The sequence below is a fragment of the Schistocerca gregaria genome, chromosome 3 (genome assembly GCF_023897955.1).
Source record: "Schistocerca gregaria isolate iqSchGreg1 chromosome 3, iqSchGreg1.2, whole genome shotgun sequence".
In the NCBI taxonomy this organism is placed as follows: domain Eukaryota; kingdom Metazoa; phylum Arthropoda; class Insecta; order Orthoptera; family Acrididae; genus Schistocerca; species Schistocerca gregaria.
Window position 1 is genome coordinate 496,505,779 of NC_064922.1, and position 15,252 is coordinate 496,521,030.

A 15,252-nucleotide genomic window follows, 5' to 3' on the forward strand; every position below is an offset into this window, starting at 1 on the left:
TTGGATGGAAGAAAGTAAGCTATTCACTTTTTAAGCTGCAGAACAGCCTCTCTCCATGGAACATGGACACACGAGTAACAGTACCAAATTTCACTGCAGGTTTCCTGAGCACCGGAGATGAGGTCGTTCCGGGCAACGCAGGTGTCAAGGATCAGCACCTGGCGCTGACCTGGGTGAAGCAGAACATCGCCAGCTTCGGTGGCGACCCAGACCTCGTCACCCTGCAGGGGCAGAGTGCGGGAGGCATGGCCGTCTCATTACATCTCGTCTCTCCTCTTTCCTCAGGTTGGTTCGTAATGTCTTTCATATCGATCTGGTGGCTTCCGTAACTGAAACAAAGGCTATTATCATTGGATTAGTTATTTCTCAGGTCTACCTTTTAATCGCAAAGGACGTACGAGGAACAGTACTTCAAATGTCAAGATATACGGCGTGAATAAGCTAAGCTGTTCAGCTCAAATACTTCCTGAACCCTATAAGATATAATTCAGTCTTCGCCCAAAAGAGTTGTAAAAAAGTTGTCACTGAGTGATGTATAGTCTCTTTTCACGCTGCCAGCTAAAAGTGGAGTCCTGTAATGTTTATCAGTTACTATGTTTGGGAGACACTCACACAATGAGATAACAGTTTCCAACTTCCTGTCCAATTGAAACTGTGTGCCGGGCCAAGACTCGGACTCGGGACTCTTGCTTTTCTCGGGCAATTGCTTTTGTAAGTTTCCAAAGCCAGATTCTGTGAAGTTTGGAAGATAGTAGACGAGGTACTGGCGGAAGTAAAACTGTGAGGAGGGGTCGTGAGGTGCGTTTGGATCGTACAGTCGGTAGAGCATTAGCCTGCGACAGGTGAAACTGCCGACTTCGAGTCACGGTCCGGGAAACAGTTTTAGTCTATCGGGGAGTTTCATATCAACGCAAACTCCGCTTAAGAGTGAAAATTTCATTCTGGAAAGATCCAGGTTTATCTCAAAAATGCCAAATACATCTGATAATCAAAAACTCTAATTTTTGGCCTGCACTATTGAGACAGATATCACACGATCGACGTAGTTATGTATTGACATATCAACCACGTAGTTAGTTCAAGTTGCATAACAACGCTCAAGAAGGAATAACCATCATGAAACATCCACTGATATGATAATTTTATAAAATTATTTTAAGATTTTTAAAAACTTTAAAAATTTTTTAAAACTTGTGCTTACATAAATACAACATTAGAGCTAAAAAGGCCCCATCCACCATTTGGAATTGGAATCCATGCATTCGGCAGTTTTTATTGAATGACAAACCGCGTTTTCTATGTGTTTTATTCCGACGGACAATGAATGTTGAGTCCAAATTTCTGAGCTTTTAGCTATAATGTTTCCGTTATGCGAGTACAAAAATTTTAATATTCTTATGTAAAAGTTGACATTTTTTAAAAATATCTTAAAATAATTTTAGAAAGCATTAGTGGATGTGAGAGGTGGTTATTCCTTCTTGATTTATTGTTATGCAGATTTTCACCTTAAGATGTGGCTCCTAGTGTCCTGAAACCGGTAGTGATCTAAAAGTAAAGGGCTAAGTACGGCTGAAACGGTTTGTTAATATCCTAGATCATAACTCATAGCTGTGGTTGCCCTATCAAGATTTCCGTTAACGTTGTGAACACATTAGACTCAGACATATATTCTTCTCGTGTGGGTGTATGCGGAATAGGTGACGATTCAGCACCTGGATTTCCAATGTTTACTGGCGAACTGCAGTTCCCTGTTCTGGAATTGTTCAATGTCTCACTGCTGCCTGCTTCATTTTTCATCTCTATCTGGTTATTTTCGCCTGACAAGTCCGTATCTGCACCCCTAATCTTTGCAACTGCATTGATCTCATCTGACATCATCAATTAAAATTTGTCACACGACCGTAAAAAAATATGATTGGAAAACTGAGTCCCAATAACTCTATTCTACAGTAAAGAAATCGGAACAGTAATTCAAACTGTCACACTCTATTCAGTTCAAAGATGTATTCGGTGCTCAGAAGCAAACCAGACATACATACAATGAAATAACACAGAAATGAAATTTTTTGTACGCTTGATTTAATACTGAAGTATTACTGCATTAACAAATTAGCGTGGACTACTATGGCAAGACTGGGCAACGACATGTACGTTACTGGTTATTAAGTGTCAAAGAATTTGACAAATATTATAATTCGCCGTCAATGCATTCACTGATAACTGTTTGCATCTACTGAACTTGTCAGTCGTGTGTGTGTCTCAGTGGATACGTGTGTGTTATAGAGGGCCCGGCTAGAAATCTTGTTCAAAAACATGTACTTCCCTTATATTTTGTACTAAGCGAAGGTATCAACCTCTTTCCTAGCTAGCAGTCATCGAGAATCTCTCACGGTGGGAAATGGTGCAAGTTATTCCTGTTTATAAAAAGGGTAAGAGAACGGATGCGCAGCCCTCTGTTGCAGGATCCTAGGGCGTATTCTTGATAAAACTCTAGGCTCGAATTTCGTGAGTTCGTAGAAGGTATTTACTACAATAAGATAAAAATTATCTGCAGAAAACCTCATCGTCCGCAGTTGCATTTACCGTTCCTGTACTTGGCCAAAGGAAGACATTTTGATAGAGTCTACGAAGGCCTTGCGTTTTATGTTCACATATTTTCTTCAAATCCTCCAATATTTGATATCCAATAGAAAATCAAGAACAGAGAAACATAGAAATTACGTAAGGAGTCAAAAACATAGACCAACGATCTTGCATTTAAGTAACCTTAGACATTTTTGGTCTAAATAATACGTTTCACATTCGCAAAAGACGGTATAACGCTCATATTTTTCCTTTGTGTATTTGAACAACGTTCTTGTGGTCCTTACCGTCTTTCATCGCTTCTGCTTCATAAGACAAAAAGAAGTCAGAAGCTTTCATCTTTAATTTGTTGATACCAGTACAAATGACCCGTAAGACAAACGTTCTCAGTACTATTAAATTAGGAGCTTCAGTTGCTTTGCTGTTGCATGCTGACCTTCTAGTTGTCTTTCGCTTACTTTACTCACAGAAAATGGCAGAGAAGGTTATGCACATTTCATAAGCAGTTTCACTGATTTAATGCATGCATCAAATTGAATTCCACCAAACCGGAGATTAAACTTTTCCCGAAAAAGAGCAGTCTAGGCAAAACTCATACATCACATTTGAATTCGGATGTAAGTGAAGAAAGAAGAAATTTCCTTTCTTATCATGTAGTCTAGCAGCTATGTGTTTTATGTCCAGTATTTGGTATGGGTGAGCCTTGTTACATGTAAACCCCATAAATGCCCATTACGCCATAAAATGTGCTACAAAAAATGCGGGACTGACGTGGTTTCTCTAACCTTCTTTCAAAACGGATGGAGGAAACTGATAGCTTCATGTATACACTAAGTCATATTGTTGATGTGGAAAGGAAACCACGTGATCAGGCCTTGCAAACGACGCGATAGTCGACCACCCGCCGTGTAGACCTGACATTCGTCATCGGATGCGGCATGGAAGGGCATGGCATCAGCACTCCACACCCCCGGCCCTTGTCGACGTTTCGACCTTGGGGCTGCTACCTCTGAACCAGGCAGCTTCTCAGTTGGCATCATGAGGCTGAACGCACCCCAGGACAGTTCTCCCACAAAGGAAAAGACCCTGACAGTAACGGGTTTCGAACCTGACCCCGCCGCTTGGAGGTCTGTCGCGTTGTCCACTCTGCAACGGAGGGGGACATGGTTCATATTGCCGTTAAAGCAATGGTTCATATTGCCAAGTGAATTGAGACGACGAACAACTGAATTTAGCTTCCTACGAAATACAGGGTGACAGCTATTGTACTACAAGAAAAAAAACGGAAATTATGTACAAACTACGGCGTGCACACATTTTATTCAACATGTAAACATCACTAGAGATATTCGGATTTAGTTTATTACATGTTCGATACCATCAGTGGCGATGATGTGGCGCAGACGAATAGCGAAATTCTGCATGACCCGCTGAAGTGTCGGAACATCGATGCTCTCGAACATCTCCTGAATGGCTGTTTTCAGCTCAGCAATGGTTTTGAGGTTATTGCTGTACACATTGCCTTAAATGTAGCCCCAAAAAAGGAGTCACATGTTCAGATTTGGAGAACATGGCTGCCAATCGAGGCCCATGCTAATGGCCTCTGGTACCCTACAGCTAGAATGCGGTCCCCGAAGTGATCCTCCAGGACATCAAACACTCTCCTGCTTTGATGGGGTCGAGTTCCGCCTTGCATGAACCACATCTTGTCGAAATCAGGGTCACTTCGGAAATGGGGATGAAATCATCTTCCAAAACGCTCACGTACCGTTCGGTGGTCACCGTTTCATCAAGGAATATCGCACCGATTATTCCGTGACTGGACATTTGCACACCACACAGTCGTCCATTGAGCGTGAAGAGAGTTCTAGATCTCGGAATGAGGATTCTCACTCTCCCACATGTACCAATTTTGTTTATTGACGAAACAATGCAAATGAAAGCTGGCTTCGCCGCTAAACCAAGCCATGCGCATACGCAAACAACCGTGCAGTTTGACCGTCCTAACGTACTGTCACCCAGTACAAGACGTAGTGCTACGATACTGACACGTTACTGGTAATTCGGAATACACTACTGGCTTTAAAATTGCTACACCACGAAGATGAGGTGCTACCGACGCGAAATTTAACCGACAGGAAGAAGATGCTGTGATATGCAAATGATTAGCTTTTCAGGGCATTCAAACAAGGTTGGCGCCAGTGACGACACCTACAACATGCTGACATGAGGAAAGTTTCTAACCGATTTCTCATACGCTAACAGCAATTGACCGGTGTTGGCTGGTGAAACGTTGTTGTGATGCCTCGTGTAAGGAGGAGAAATGCGCACCATCACGTTTCCGACTTTAATAAAGGTCGGATTTTAGGCTATCGCGATTGCGGTTTATCGTATCGCGACATTGCTGCTCACGTTGGTCGAGATCCAATGAGTGTTAGCAGAATATGGAATCGGTAGGCTCAGAAGGGTAATACGGAACGCCGTGCTAGATCCCAACGGCCTCGTATCACTAGCAGTCGAGATGACAGGCATCTTATCCGCATGGCTGTGACGGATCGTGGTGCCACGTCTCGATCCCTGAGTCAACAGATGGGGACGTTTGCAATACGACAACCATCTGCACGAACAGTTCGACGACGTTTGCAGCAGCATGGACTATCAGCTTGGAGACCATAGCTGCGGTTACCCTTGACGCTGCATCACAGACAGGAGCACCTGCGATGGTGTATTCAAGACGAACCTGGGTGCACGAATGGCAAAACGTGATTTTTTCGGATGAAACCAGGTTCTGTTTACAGCATCATGATGGTCGCATCCGTGTTTGGCGACATCGCGATGAACGCACATTGGGAGCGTGTATTCCTCATCACCGTACTGGCGTATGACACGGAGTGATGGTATGGGGTGCCATTGGTTACACGTCTCGGTCACTTCTTGTTCGCATTGACGGCACTTTGAACAGTGGACGTTACATTTCAGATGTGTTACTACCCTTGGCTCTACCCTTAATTCGATCCCTGCGAAACCATACATTCCAGCAGGATAATGCACGAACGCATGTTGCAGGTCCTGTACGGGTTTTTCTGGATAGAGAAAATGTTCGACTGCTGCCCTGTGGCAGGTAATCCTCCAGATCTCCCACCAATTGAAAACGTCTGGTCAATGGTGGCCGAGCTACTGGCTCGTCATCAATACACCAGTCACTACTGTTGATTAACTGTGGTATCGTGTTGAAGCTGCATGGGCAGCTGTACCGGTACACGCCATCCAAGCTCTGCTTGACTCAATGCCCAGTCGTATCAAGGCCGCTATTACGGACAGAGGTGGTTGTTCTGGGTACTGATTTCTCAGGATCTATGCACCCAAATTGCGTGAAAATGTAATCACATGTCTGTTCTAGTATATTTGTCCATTGACGATCCGTTTATCATCTGCATTTCTTCTTGGTGTAGCAATTTTAATGGCCTGTAGTGTACATACGGAGTAAATAGCTCACTCTTTTGACTGTTTGTCATTCCGACAGGCCTGTTCTCGCGGCTGATTATCCAGAGCGGTAACTTCATCGGGTTCTCAGCTTCCCTGGAAGCGGCTCGTAGGAACGCCTTCAGACTGGGGACTGCCCTGGGCTTCGAGACGGATGATTCCCAGGAGCTGGTGGACTTCCTGCGCTCTGTCAACGCTACGGACCTACTGGTGGACAGCTCACTCATACTGTCAGACGAGGTTCGGTGTATGATATTGGCAGTCATAGCATCATCTAATGGAGCACTTTCGGCAAATCCACATTCACATAATGACTAAAGGGATTAATTCTCTGAAGTATATCCAAAATATATGTTTAATTGGTATCACTCCAGCAGCAGAGCACGGTATCCTTATCATATGTATGTATGTATGTGTCGGTTCCAGCAGCATACTGCAGGATCGCTTGGAACAATTTCACTGCAATTTGTAACACATATGATTGAATGTTGGGGTAGAAATGCCGTTTCATCCGTATTGATGGGGTAGTATATCGAGGGGAAGATACGTAAAAGTAGTCGTAAACGAACTGATATGTGACGAATCCGTGGTTTTCAATGGTGCTCATCTGATTGGTGGAATTTCTGTGGCATTTCACTCCCAGGTGTTAGGCGGGAGTGGGGGAGGTTGAAATTTGGGATCTGACGAGTTGACGCAAGATAGCCCAAACCGGCGAATATCCGTGTCACATTCATAGTATGCGTTGTTGCCTGGCTGAATGGTAACAGTTCTGTAGCTATCTGGCTCATGGAGGAGGTATAGGGTTGGATTGGGAAGGGGGTCACGTCTAAACATAAGTTTGGAATGTGTGGAACAGTTTCAAAAAAAGTGGTACTCATATCGATCATCTTCTGTCTGTATGTAAATCTGGGATAAGAAATACATAGCATTTCTACGTGGAGAAGTAGGTATGAGAAGTGGTTGATAGAGAGAATGAATATGAATGATAGTGTTATTGTCATATCCAAACGTTTTTGTGTGAAGGAGGGCGTGTGAGTGGCTGGAATGGCAGAATTAGAATTAGGGTGAAATAAAAATAATCAATTAGCAGAATATACACTTAAGTGACAAAAGCCATGGGACACCTCCTAATATCGTGCCTGTCGCCCTACTGCCCGGCGAGTGCAGCAACTCGACGTGTTGTATACTCAGCAAGTCATTGGAAGTCCCCTGCAGAAATACTGAGCCAATGTGCCTCTATAGCCGACCATAACTGCGGAAGTGTTACCGCAGCAGGATTTGTGCACGAACTGACCTCTCGATTATGTCCAATAATTGTTCGTTGGGATTCATGTAAGGTGCTCTGGGTGGCCAAATAATTTTCTTGAATTGTCCGCAATATCCTTCAAACCAATCACGAACAACTGTTGACCAGTGGCATGTTTGGGAAATTTAAGTGCATAAATGGCTGCAAATGGTTTCCAAGCAGCCGAACAGAATTATTCCAGTCAATGATCGCATAAGCTGGACTAGATGACCCATTCCATTTCATATAAACACAGCCCACACTGTTACGGACGAACCACCAGCTTGCACAATGCCTTGTTGACAACTTGTGTCCATGGCGTCGTGGGGGTGTGCGCCACCGCCGTGCTCGAACCCTACGATCAGCTCTTAATCAGCTGTAAGCGTGACTCATCTGACCAGGCCACAGTTTTCCAGTCGTCTGGGGTCCAAACGATATGTTCACGAGCCCGGGAGAGGCGCAGGGGCGATTAGTGGTGCTAGCAAAGGCACCCGCGTCGGTCGTCCGGTGCCATAGCCCACTAACGACAAATTTCGCCACACTAACACATACGTCCGTTGTACGTCCCACATTGATTTCTGCAGTTATTTCACGCAGTGTTGCTTGACTGTTAGCACTGACACCTGTATGAAAAAGCTACTGCTCTCCGTTCGGTAAACGAAGGCTGTCGGCCACTGAGTTGTGCGTAGTGAGAGGTTACGACTGACATGTGATATTTTCGGCACACTATTGACATTGTGGATCTCGGAATATTGAATTACCAAACGACTTCCGAAGCGGAAGGTACCATGCTTGTAGCTGCAACAGCCATTCTGCGTTCACATTCTGTTAATTTCCGTCGTGCGACCATCATCAAGTCGGAAGCCTTTTCACGTAAATCAACTGAGTACAAGCGACAGCTCGGACATTGCACCGCCCTTTTATCCCTTGCGTACGAGATACTACCGCAATCTGCACTTCAGTGTGTTTAGTAAAAACGTACACACCATTCGACGACCTTCGCATGCTGACACTTGGCTGTTCAGGCCTCAGGCCCTTTTCTGATATGTCAACTCACATTGGGCTGTTTGAGAGCTGAACAGATGAGACTACGGAGTTAAAGAGGACGACAGTGTTTAGCGGCAGAGGGATAGCACGTCCCGTCTCTGGAACCGAATATACTTTAGGCATCAAGATGTTCGTAGAGCGTTATAAGATGTACAAAATAAGCAACTGGTCTGCTCATACACTTGATTTTATTTAAAATTAATTATAATACTCTAGATCGTAAGGTACATTTATTAAAAAGTGACCGGTTTCGGTCATCGCTTGATCACCTTCAAACCTACAATTGTAATACGGGACACAAATTAGAGGGATAAGTTAAAATAAGATAGCATTACCTATAAAATTACAAAGCGCAGTTATACAAATATTAATGGATTAATTTGTGAAAGATAAAGGTATAATTTGGTAACAAACACAGTCCTCAATTTCTGCCCAGTGGAGCACTTCAGCCCCCCAAAGCCATATATCCCTAATTCTTTTGAGCAGTGTCCCAGTTTCTTGCAGCCGTTGCTGTAGTCATATGAAAATGATATGTGGTGTCATAATTAGAATGGTGACTGAGTCCTCCCAGTTGATGTGCATACCTTGAAGTGTGATATTTAAAAGTTATCCGATCTTCAAACTAATTTCATATTCAAACGTTGCACTAATGGGTACGGTTATAAACATTCATGGTGGTGTATGTTTGTCTTATATCGTGTCTCCCTACCACTTTCGCGCAACGACGCTCTGAGCGTGTTTTTTAGGGAATTGACTAGTTTGAACCTGGGACCTGTTGCTGGTAAGGAGACGCCAGACCACACATGACATGTAGAATTCAGAAGAGTTCAGTGAGACTAGCGATGATATAACCAAATACCAAATGATCTCAGCGTCAGCTCCACTGCATTCCCTGAAAAAAGAATCTTAATACTAACTAAATTTAGTGGAAGGGGTTCAAGGTTTTCCTATTTTTAGTTAGCTGGTAAAATAACGTCGAAAAAGCAGTTAAGTTTACCACTGGAAATTTTAATCTACTCACAAAACATTGTTTATAAATTGCACTATTGATAAAAGGAAATGTTTCAATACAGGATGGTAAAAACCAACTGCGTTCAACAAAAATGTGAACGAATATTCCCTGGGTGGGTTTCCAAGTTCTACAATGGATCTAAGGATGAACTACGCCATATCACATCTATAATCTAGGTTTAAATAAAGTTTCACAAAAGAGAAAAACTATCAAAATGGTCAACAGTGACCCTCAATTATCTTTAATAACTTATCTAGCTTGTCGTAAATTACAGTGGCTGATGTGGCTTATCAATAACTATATAACAGAAAAATCGTCGCGTTTCATATCTTTACTTCAAGTGGCAAATGTGAACACCATGAGCTTTAATTGACGATCGACGCAAAAAGGAGGTGTAACAGATGAGACTTCTGGAGTTCTGAGTGAAGCTTTATGCGCTGTTTTGCGGCATCGCGTGCGTTCATTACCTTGTCGGTGTTCGTCAGGGGGGCGGCGGCCGGCGCAGCAGCCATCCAGCTCGCCGTCTCGGAACTAACTCTCCTCTCCTAACTTCTCCATACTACAATTTACCGAAGTTGGTTTAAAAAAAACTATCTGGCTGTGTTTTCATCTGACCAATCAGGGTCTCAATGTTAACCTTAAGCTCCGCCTACAAAAATTCTGTCTATCCAATGAGAAACGTTATCTTTTCGTGGTGGGGCAATGTTTTTAAAGTTTGCAACGTAACAGACACGCGAAAAAGTCTCACGCTAAGACCTGCAGCTGGTGTGGTCCTTTTAGCGTTATCGTGAGATCTATACTGTTCTTCTGGAGGGCTCTATCTTTTAACATGGGCTGGGGGTGGTCCTTGACGTAACAGAGACGCGAAAAGGTCTCACGCTAAAACGTGCGGGTGGTAGTCTTAGCGGTAGGCTGCCGACGTGGGTGTCCATTCTGTCCCTTATCGTAGGGCCTTCTAGCTTAACACGGTTCTGCTCTCGGCTTCTGTTCTCGTTTCTCCCCTCTGAACTGCGTCGGTTTCACGGTGGGAAGGTACGACATGCATTTAGGCATTCTTGTGTTAGTCTGTGGTATTCCATTTGCTCACTCATTACTCGTATCACTTTGGTTAATTTAATGTCACGATTTATTTGGAGCTATGTGACATACTACTGGATTTGCTTATCATGTCAGGGTTTTCATGGAAGGTGTTGGATTTGCCTGACACCTTACACGGTTCCTTATTAGAACTTCGTCTGTCAAGTCTCCTCTACAACGGCTAGAAGCCTGTAATAATAGCTCAGTGTAAGTAGATCCACTCGTGGCAGTAAATATGTTGACAATGCAAGATTTTCATGAGACTGGCAATAAAGAGCCCGGTTACGGGCACCAGGATAGCTGGAAACTAGAAGAATATTTTTCATGGACTCACTTTTTGTTAATGCATTGTTTACAATGTGGAAGTAACTAATGTAACTATTCCGAGAACAAGTTTTTGGTTTCAGGAGAAGCTGCTATACTCGTATGCTCTCTGGTCACCGCACATCGAAGCAGAGCATGAGGGTGCTTTCATCTCAGAACCTCCAATCCAGCCGCTCATCGATGGCCGTTTCCTGCAAGTGCCCATCATGACAGGCGTCACTTCCGGTGAAGGTGGTACGTATCTACAAATTATACACCAGAGGAGTGCACCATATCCCTAAAATGATGTAATAATATTAGTACAAACTTCTGGGATATACCGTAATCACCGATAAAATATTAATAGTTTCATTGTAAACTACAGTGTGATTGTAACTAAAGGTTAAGGAGGCCTACATATGTAATCTCGCGTTGCTAAATGAATGAGTAAATGTAAGCGCGGTCCTATTTTCCTATTTCGGTTATAGTAGTACGTGGTGCTGGTTGAGCCCACTAGCTCTTTTTGCTTGCGGCCTGGCCCGTGTGGTAGAGAGGGTCGCCCTACGGTGGTGCTTAGTACTGATCAGAAATGAGCTCTGTATACTCTTTTGAGGGATATGACGTCATTATGAACTCTATCTCAGTGTGCTCCAAGGCTCGAATAGTGAGTCGTCGCCACTGCCCAACTGTCACTGGCGTGTGTTGTCGGGTACAAGTGGACTCAGATCGATGGCCTCGCAGTTTGCTCTCTTCCCCCAAACAACCCAACCCACAAGTAGACTAGACTCGCTCAGAAACGAGAGCGAGTACACGAGTTAGCAAGTTTAGGCGCGGATTCGTGGCATTGCCGCTACATACACATCTTTTTTGAAAGAAATTTCCGCCGTTAGTTTGTAAATTATTATCAGTTACTTCACAGACTCATGATTTCGGCTTTATATCCAATTTCAAGAGCAGTGTCCAAATGGTATAAGCATCCATTAGGGCTGAGGATCATTCTGTACTAATATAATGACTGATCAGTTATCAGCGAATACCGTTCTATACAGGGTGACTCACCTAACATGACCACTGGAAACACCTCCCAAACTACAACAAACACGGAATATCCAATTCTGCAGACCGAAAGTGAGAAGAAGGGCTGGTGTCAATGGTTCATACAAACCACTGAGAAATGCACGTAAGTATGACTTTCAATACATACTTATGCTTTTTTAAAATTGAGAACTAGTATTATTAATCTTCCCTTTAAAATAAATTAAGTATGTGTTGAATATCATAAGTCTGTGCATTTCTCAGTGGTTTGCATTAACCATTTACACCAGCCCTTCTTCTCACTTTCGGTCTGCAGAATTGTTTATTCAGTTTTTGTTGTAGTTTGGGAAGTGTTTCCAGTGGTCATGTTAGGTGAGTCACCCTGTGTATGTCTGTTTACCTATTGCAGATATCATTTCTCTAATGGAACACATTTGGAACTGTGTACACTGCATCATGCAGTTTTCGACTCACACACTGTACAGTCTCACAAAACACAGCTTCGTTAGGCTATCTGATCCAGAGAATGGGCCTTAACGACTTGTTACTCGTTTTCTCATCTTCCATGGTTATAGTAAGTTACGACTAGCCTTGAACTCCTACATGCTTCAGTAAAAGAGAAAAAGTCGAGCATGAAGCGGCCGCAGTGTCACAATTACCAGATACGCCATACTCATGGAACTACAGTGGGAACAAAGGAAGCCCGTTTGCACTGATGTAGCAATGGTGGCTTGATTTGTAAAGTATGCCACACGAAACATTAGTCTAGGACTCTCTCCGTTTCTGATCTCCAGTGCTATCCCCATACCTCTACTTATTGTATCCAATCACGCCACCGGCGGAGGAGGACAAGGCGGTCGGTCGGTACTGATGGACCACCAAGATTGGTGAATGGAGTCTCAATAAATAATCAGATTTGGAACAGAGGAAATAAAACATCAGTGTATCAGTGATTGGAACTAAAGATCATTGTGACGCTGACTAAAAAATGCACTGATCTGTGCACAGCAACGCTTTACGTTAATTATGTTAATAATAGCCGGTAATGGAGTTGCAGATGACGCGCTGTATGCTAAATAAATGGCAACTAAACAAAGGAAATATGCCGGGAAAACGTCAACTAATGTAGAAACCATGTTGTGACGTAAATAAGGTGTTTTAAAAGTGTTCATATAATACAATATCTGGAACCAAACAGTACACATATGATAACGTTTTGTAATGTTTCTAACAATGTTAATTTTGCATCTTTTCAAACAAAGGAAAACCTACTGATGATTTCGATATTGTCGCTGAAACTAGGTTCGGAAGAACATAAAACAATAGTGTTTTGCAGCAAGGCGGACCCACAATCCCATATTGTTGTTTTTGCAAACATGGACCAAACGAAAGAATCTCAAGATACAAACCAGCTTCCGTTTTTTGCAAAGCCTCTTCACCGAGTGCTGCAGAGATAATGCTAGGGCTGCAATTCCCGATAATGTGCACCAGGTGGGCAATAGCAACAGCTAGCGATAACCAGGTATCACTTTCTTGGAAGGCGTCAAGCCAGCAAATAAACTTGCAGTGTGTATTGGCAGCTGAAATTTATATTATGTATTTGTAGTGGCGTTAACTATGTGTGCCAAAAAAAATTACTGCCGACTTCGGCATGATAGTTGAGATCAGTCCCTTGTCAGCTCGTCACCTTGACGGCTCAGGAGGTCTAGCCCCATGGCCTACAACGGCCAGGCAGTGAGATATTGCCTGAGTGTGCTGAAACCTGCATCGTGCACGAATCTAGTTTCGGTACTTATTGCTGTCTGTTTTTGTTTCAGGCTTTGGGATACTTTACCAGCCTAATAAGATCAACACCCTCAACAGGCAGTTCGTGGAGTCGGTGGGGCCCTGTCTGCACCTGTCAACAGTAGAGGAACAACAAGCTGCAGCAGCCAAAGTGAGGGAGTTCTACTTCGGCAACGACACTATCTCTGCAGATAATCCAGACGCTCTGGTGTATGTGAGTAACTGTTACATCCACTAGCGTGCAGTGGGAGAAGTAATGATCACACGTGTCTGAAATTCTGCACCGTACCTTACATTGTCAATTGAGCATTCTTTATGGGTGGCAAGCCTTCACTATTATTTACTAAATGAGAAATAATATGTTAATTCATGTTTGTGAAAAGATCTGCTATCGGATGAGTCAAATGCAAACCGACCACAAACGAGCACAGGACCTTGGAATGGTTCCATTGAAAAGTAACCATCACACGCGTTAACGCATTATGCTACTAGGAGACGAGACGTTCAGTGCCTGTTTCGGTAAATGCGGTCGGCGATTGATGGATTCACAACCGCACCCAGTTTCAAAATGGTTCAAATGGCTCTGAGCACTATGCGACTTAACTTCTGAAGTCATCCGTCGCCTAGAACTTAGAACTAATTAAACCTAACTAATCATAAGTTCCAGACTGTAACGCCTAGAACCGCTCGGCCACTCCGGCCGGCACCGCACCCAGTCTTGCACTTCCTAGTGCGACTGAAATCGACTTCCATGCTTGTCTTTCTTCCTTCTTCGGATCGTCACTGATGTGAAAATCACACGGTGAAAGATCCGATCTGTACAGCGGATGTTGTAGTGTTTCATTATCAAATCGTCGAAGAGTAGCCTTCGTCCGACTGGCACTGTGCCATCGTGCCATCGCAAGCGTGTATGTGTGTGAGTGTGTGGGTGTGTTTATGTGTGTGTGTGTGTGTGTGTGTGTGAAGCGTGGACGTCACCATACAATATGATGGATCCTCTGCTCGTCGAGTTCCTCGAGCGTGGAACAACTATCAGTGCACAGTACTACGAAGACACTTTGTAGAAACTGGGGCTCGCCATAATGTCAAAACGTCCAGGAATGCTGTGGGACGGAATCATCCTGATGCACGATAATGCGCGCCCGCATACTGACAGTCGGATGAAGGCTACGTTTCAGACATTTGGCTGGGAAACACTGCAGTATCCTCCGTACAGCCAGGATCTTCCACCGTGTGATTTGCACATCTTTGTCGACCTGAAGAAAGACACACTCGAACGTCGGTTTCAGTCGGACGAAGAAGTGCAAGAGTGGGTGCGGTTGTGGATCCGTCAGCATCCGACCGCGTTTAACGAAACAGGCATTGATCGTCCCGTCTCTCAGTGGCATAAACAGTGGTCTTAACAGGTGTGGTGATTACGTTTCAATAGAACCATTCCGTGGTCCTGTTGTGGCGGGTGCGCGGTTTTCATTTGTCTGCCCCTCTTATTTGTCATGTCGCCTAGAGATGTCTCGACGCTCAGCATCGTACATTCAAGTTAAAACAGTTTTTATATAGCTAATAGAACAGGATTGCTATTAGCATTCTCTGACGTAATGTATCTTCTCTGATAACAGGACTAATCAATAAGGTTACTGGTTCA

General features: G+C 43.7%; 1 protein-coding gene across 5 annotated transcripts in view; it reads left to right on the plus strand.

Moving 5' to 3' along the window:
* Positions 1-15,252, plus strand: part of LOC126354065 (juvenile hormone esterase-like) — a 285,547-nt gene that overhangs the window by 115,656 nt on the left and 154,639 nt on the right. The window contains exons 4-7 of one of the 5 annotated variants that reach the window (XM_050003440.1): positions 100-285; positions 6,107-6,306; positions 10,895-11,045; positions 13,643-13,824. The exons of the other annotated variants lie outside the window; for them this stretch is intronic. Coding sequence (XP_049859397.1) covers positions 100-285; positions 6,107-6,306; positions 10,895-11,045; positions 13,643-13,824 — 719 coding nt within the window. The remainder of the gene's footprint in view (positions 1-99; positions 286-6,106; positions 6,307-10,894; positions 11,046-13,642; positions 13,825-15,252) is intronic. 5 annotated transcript variants of the gene reach the window in all.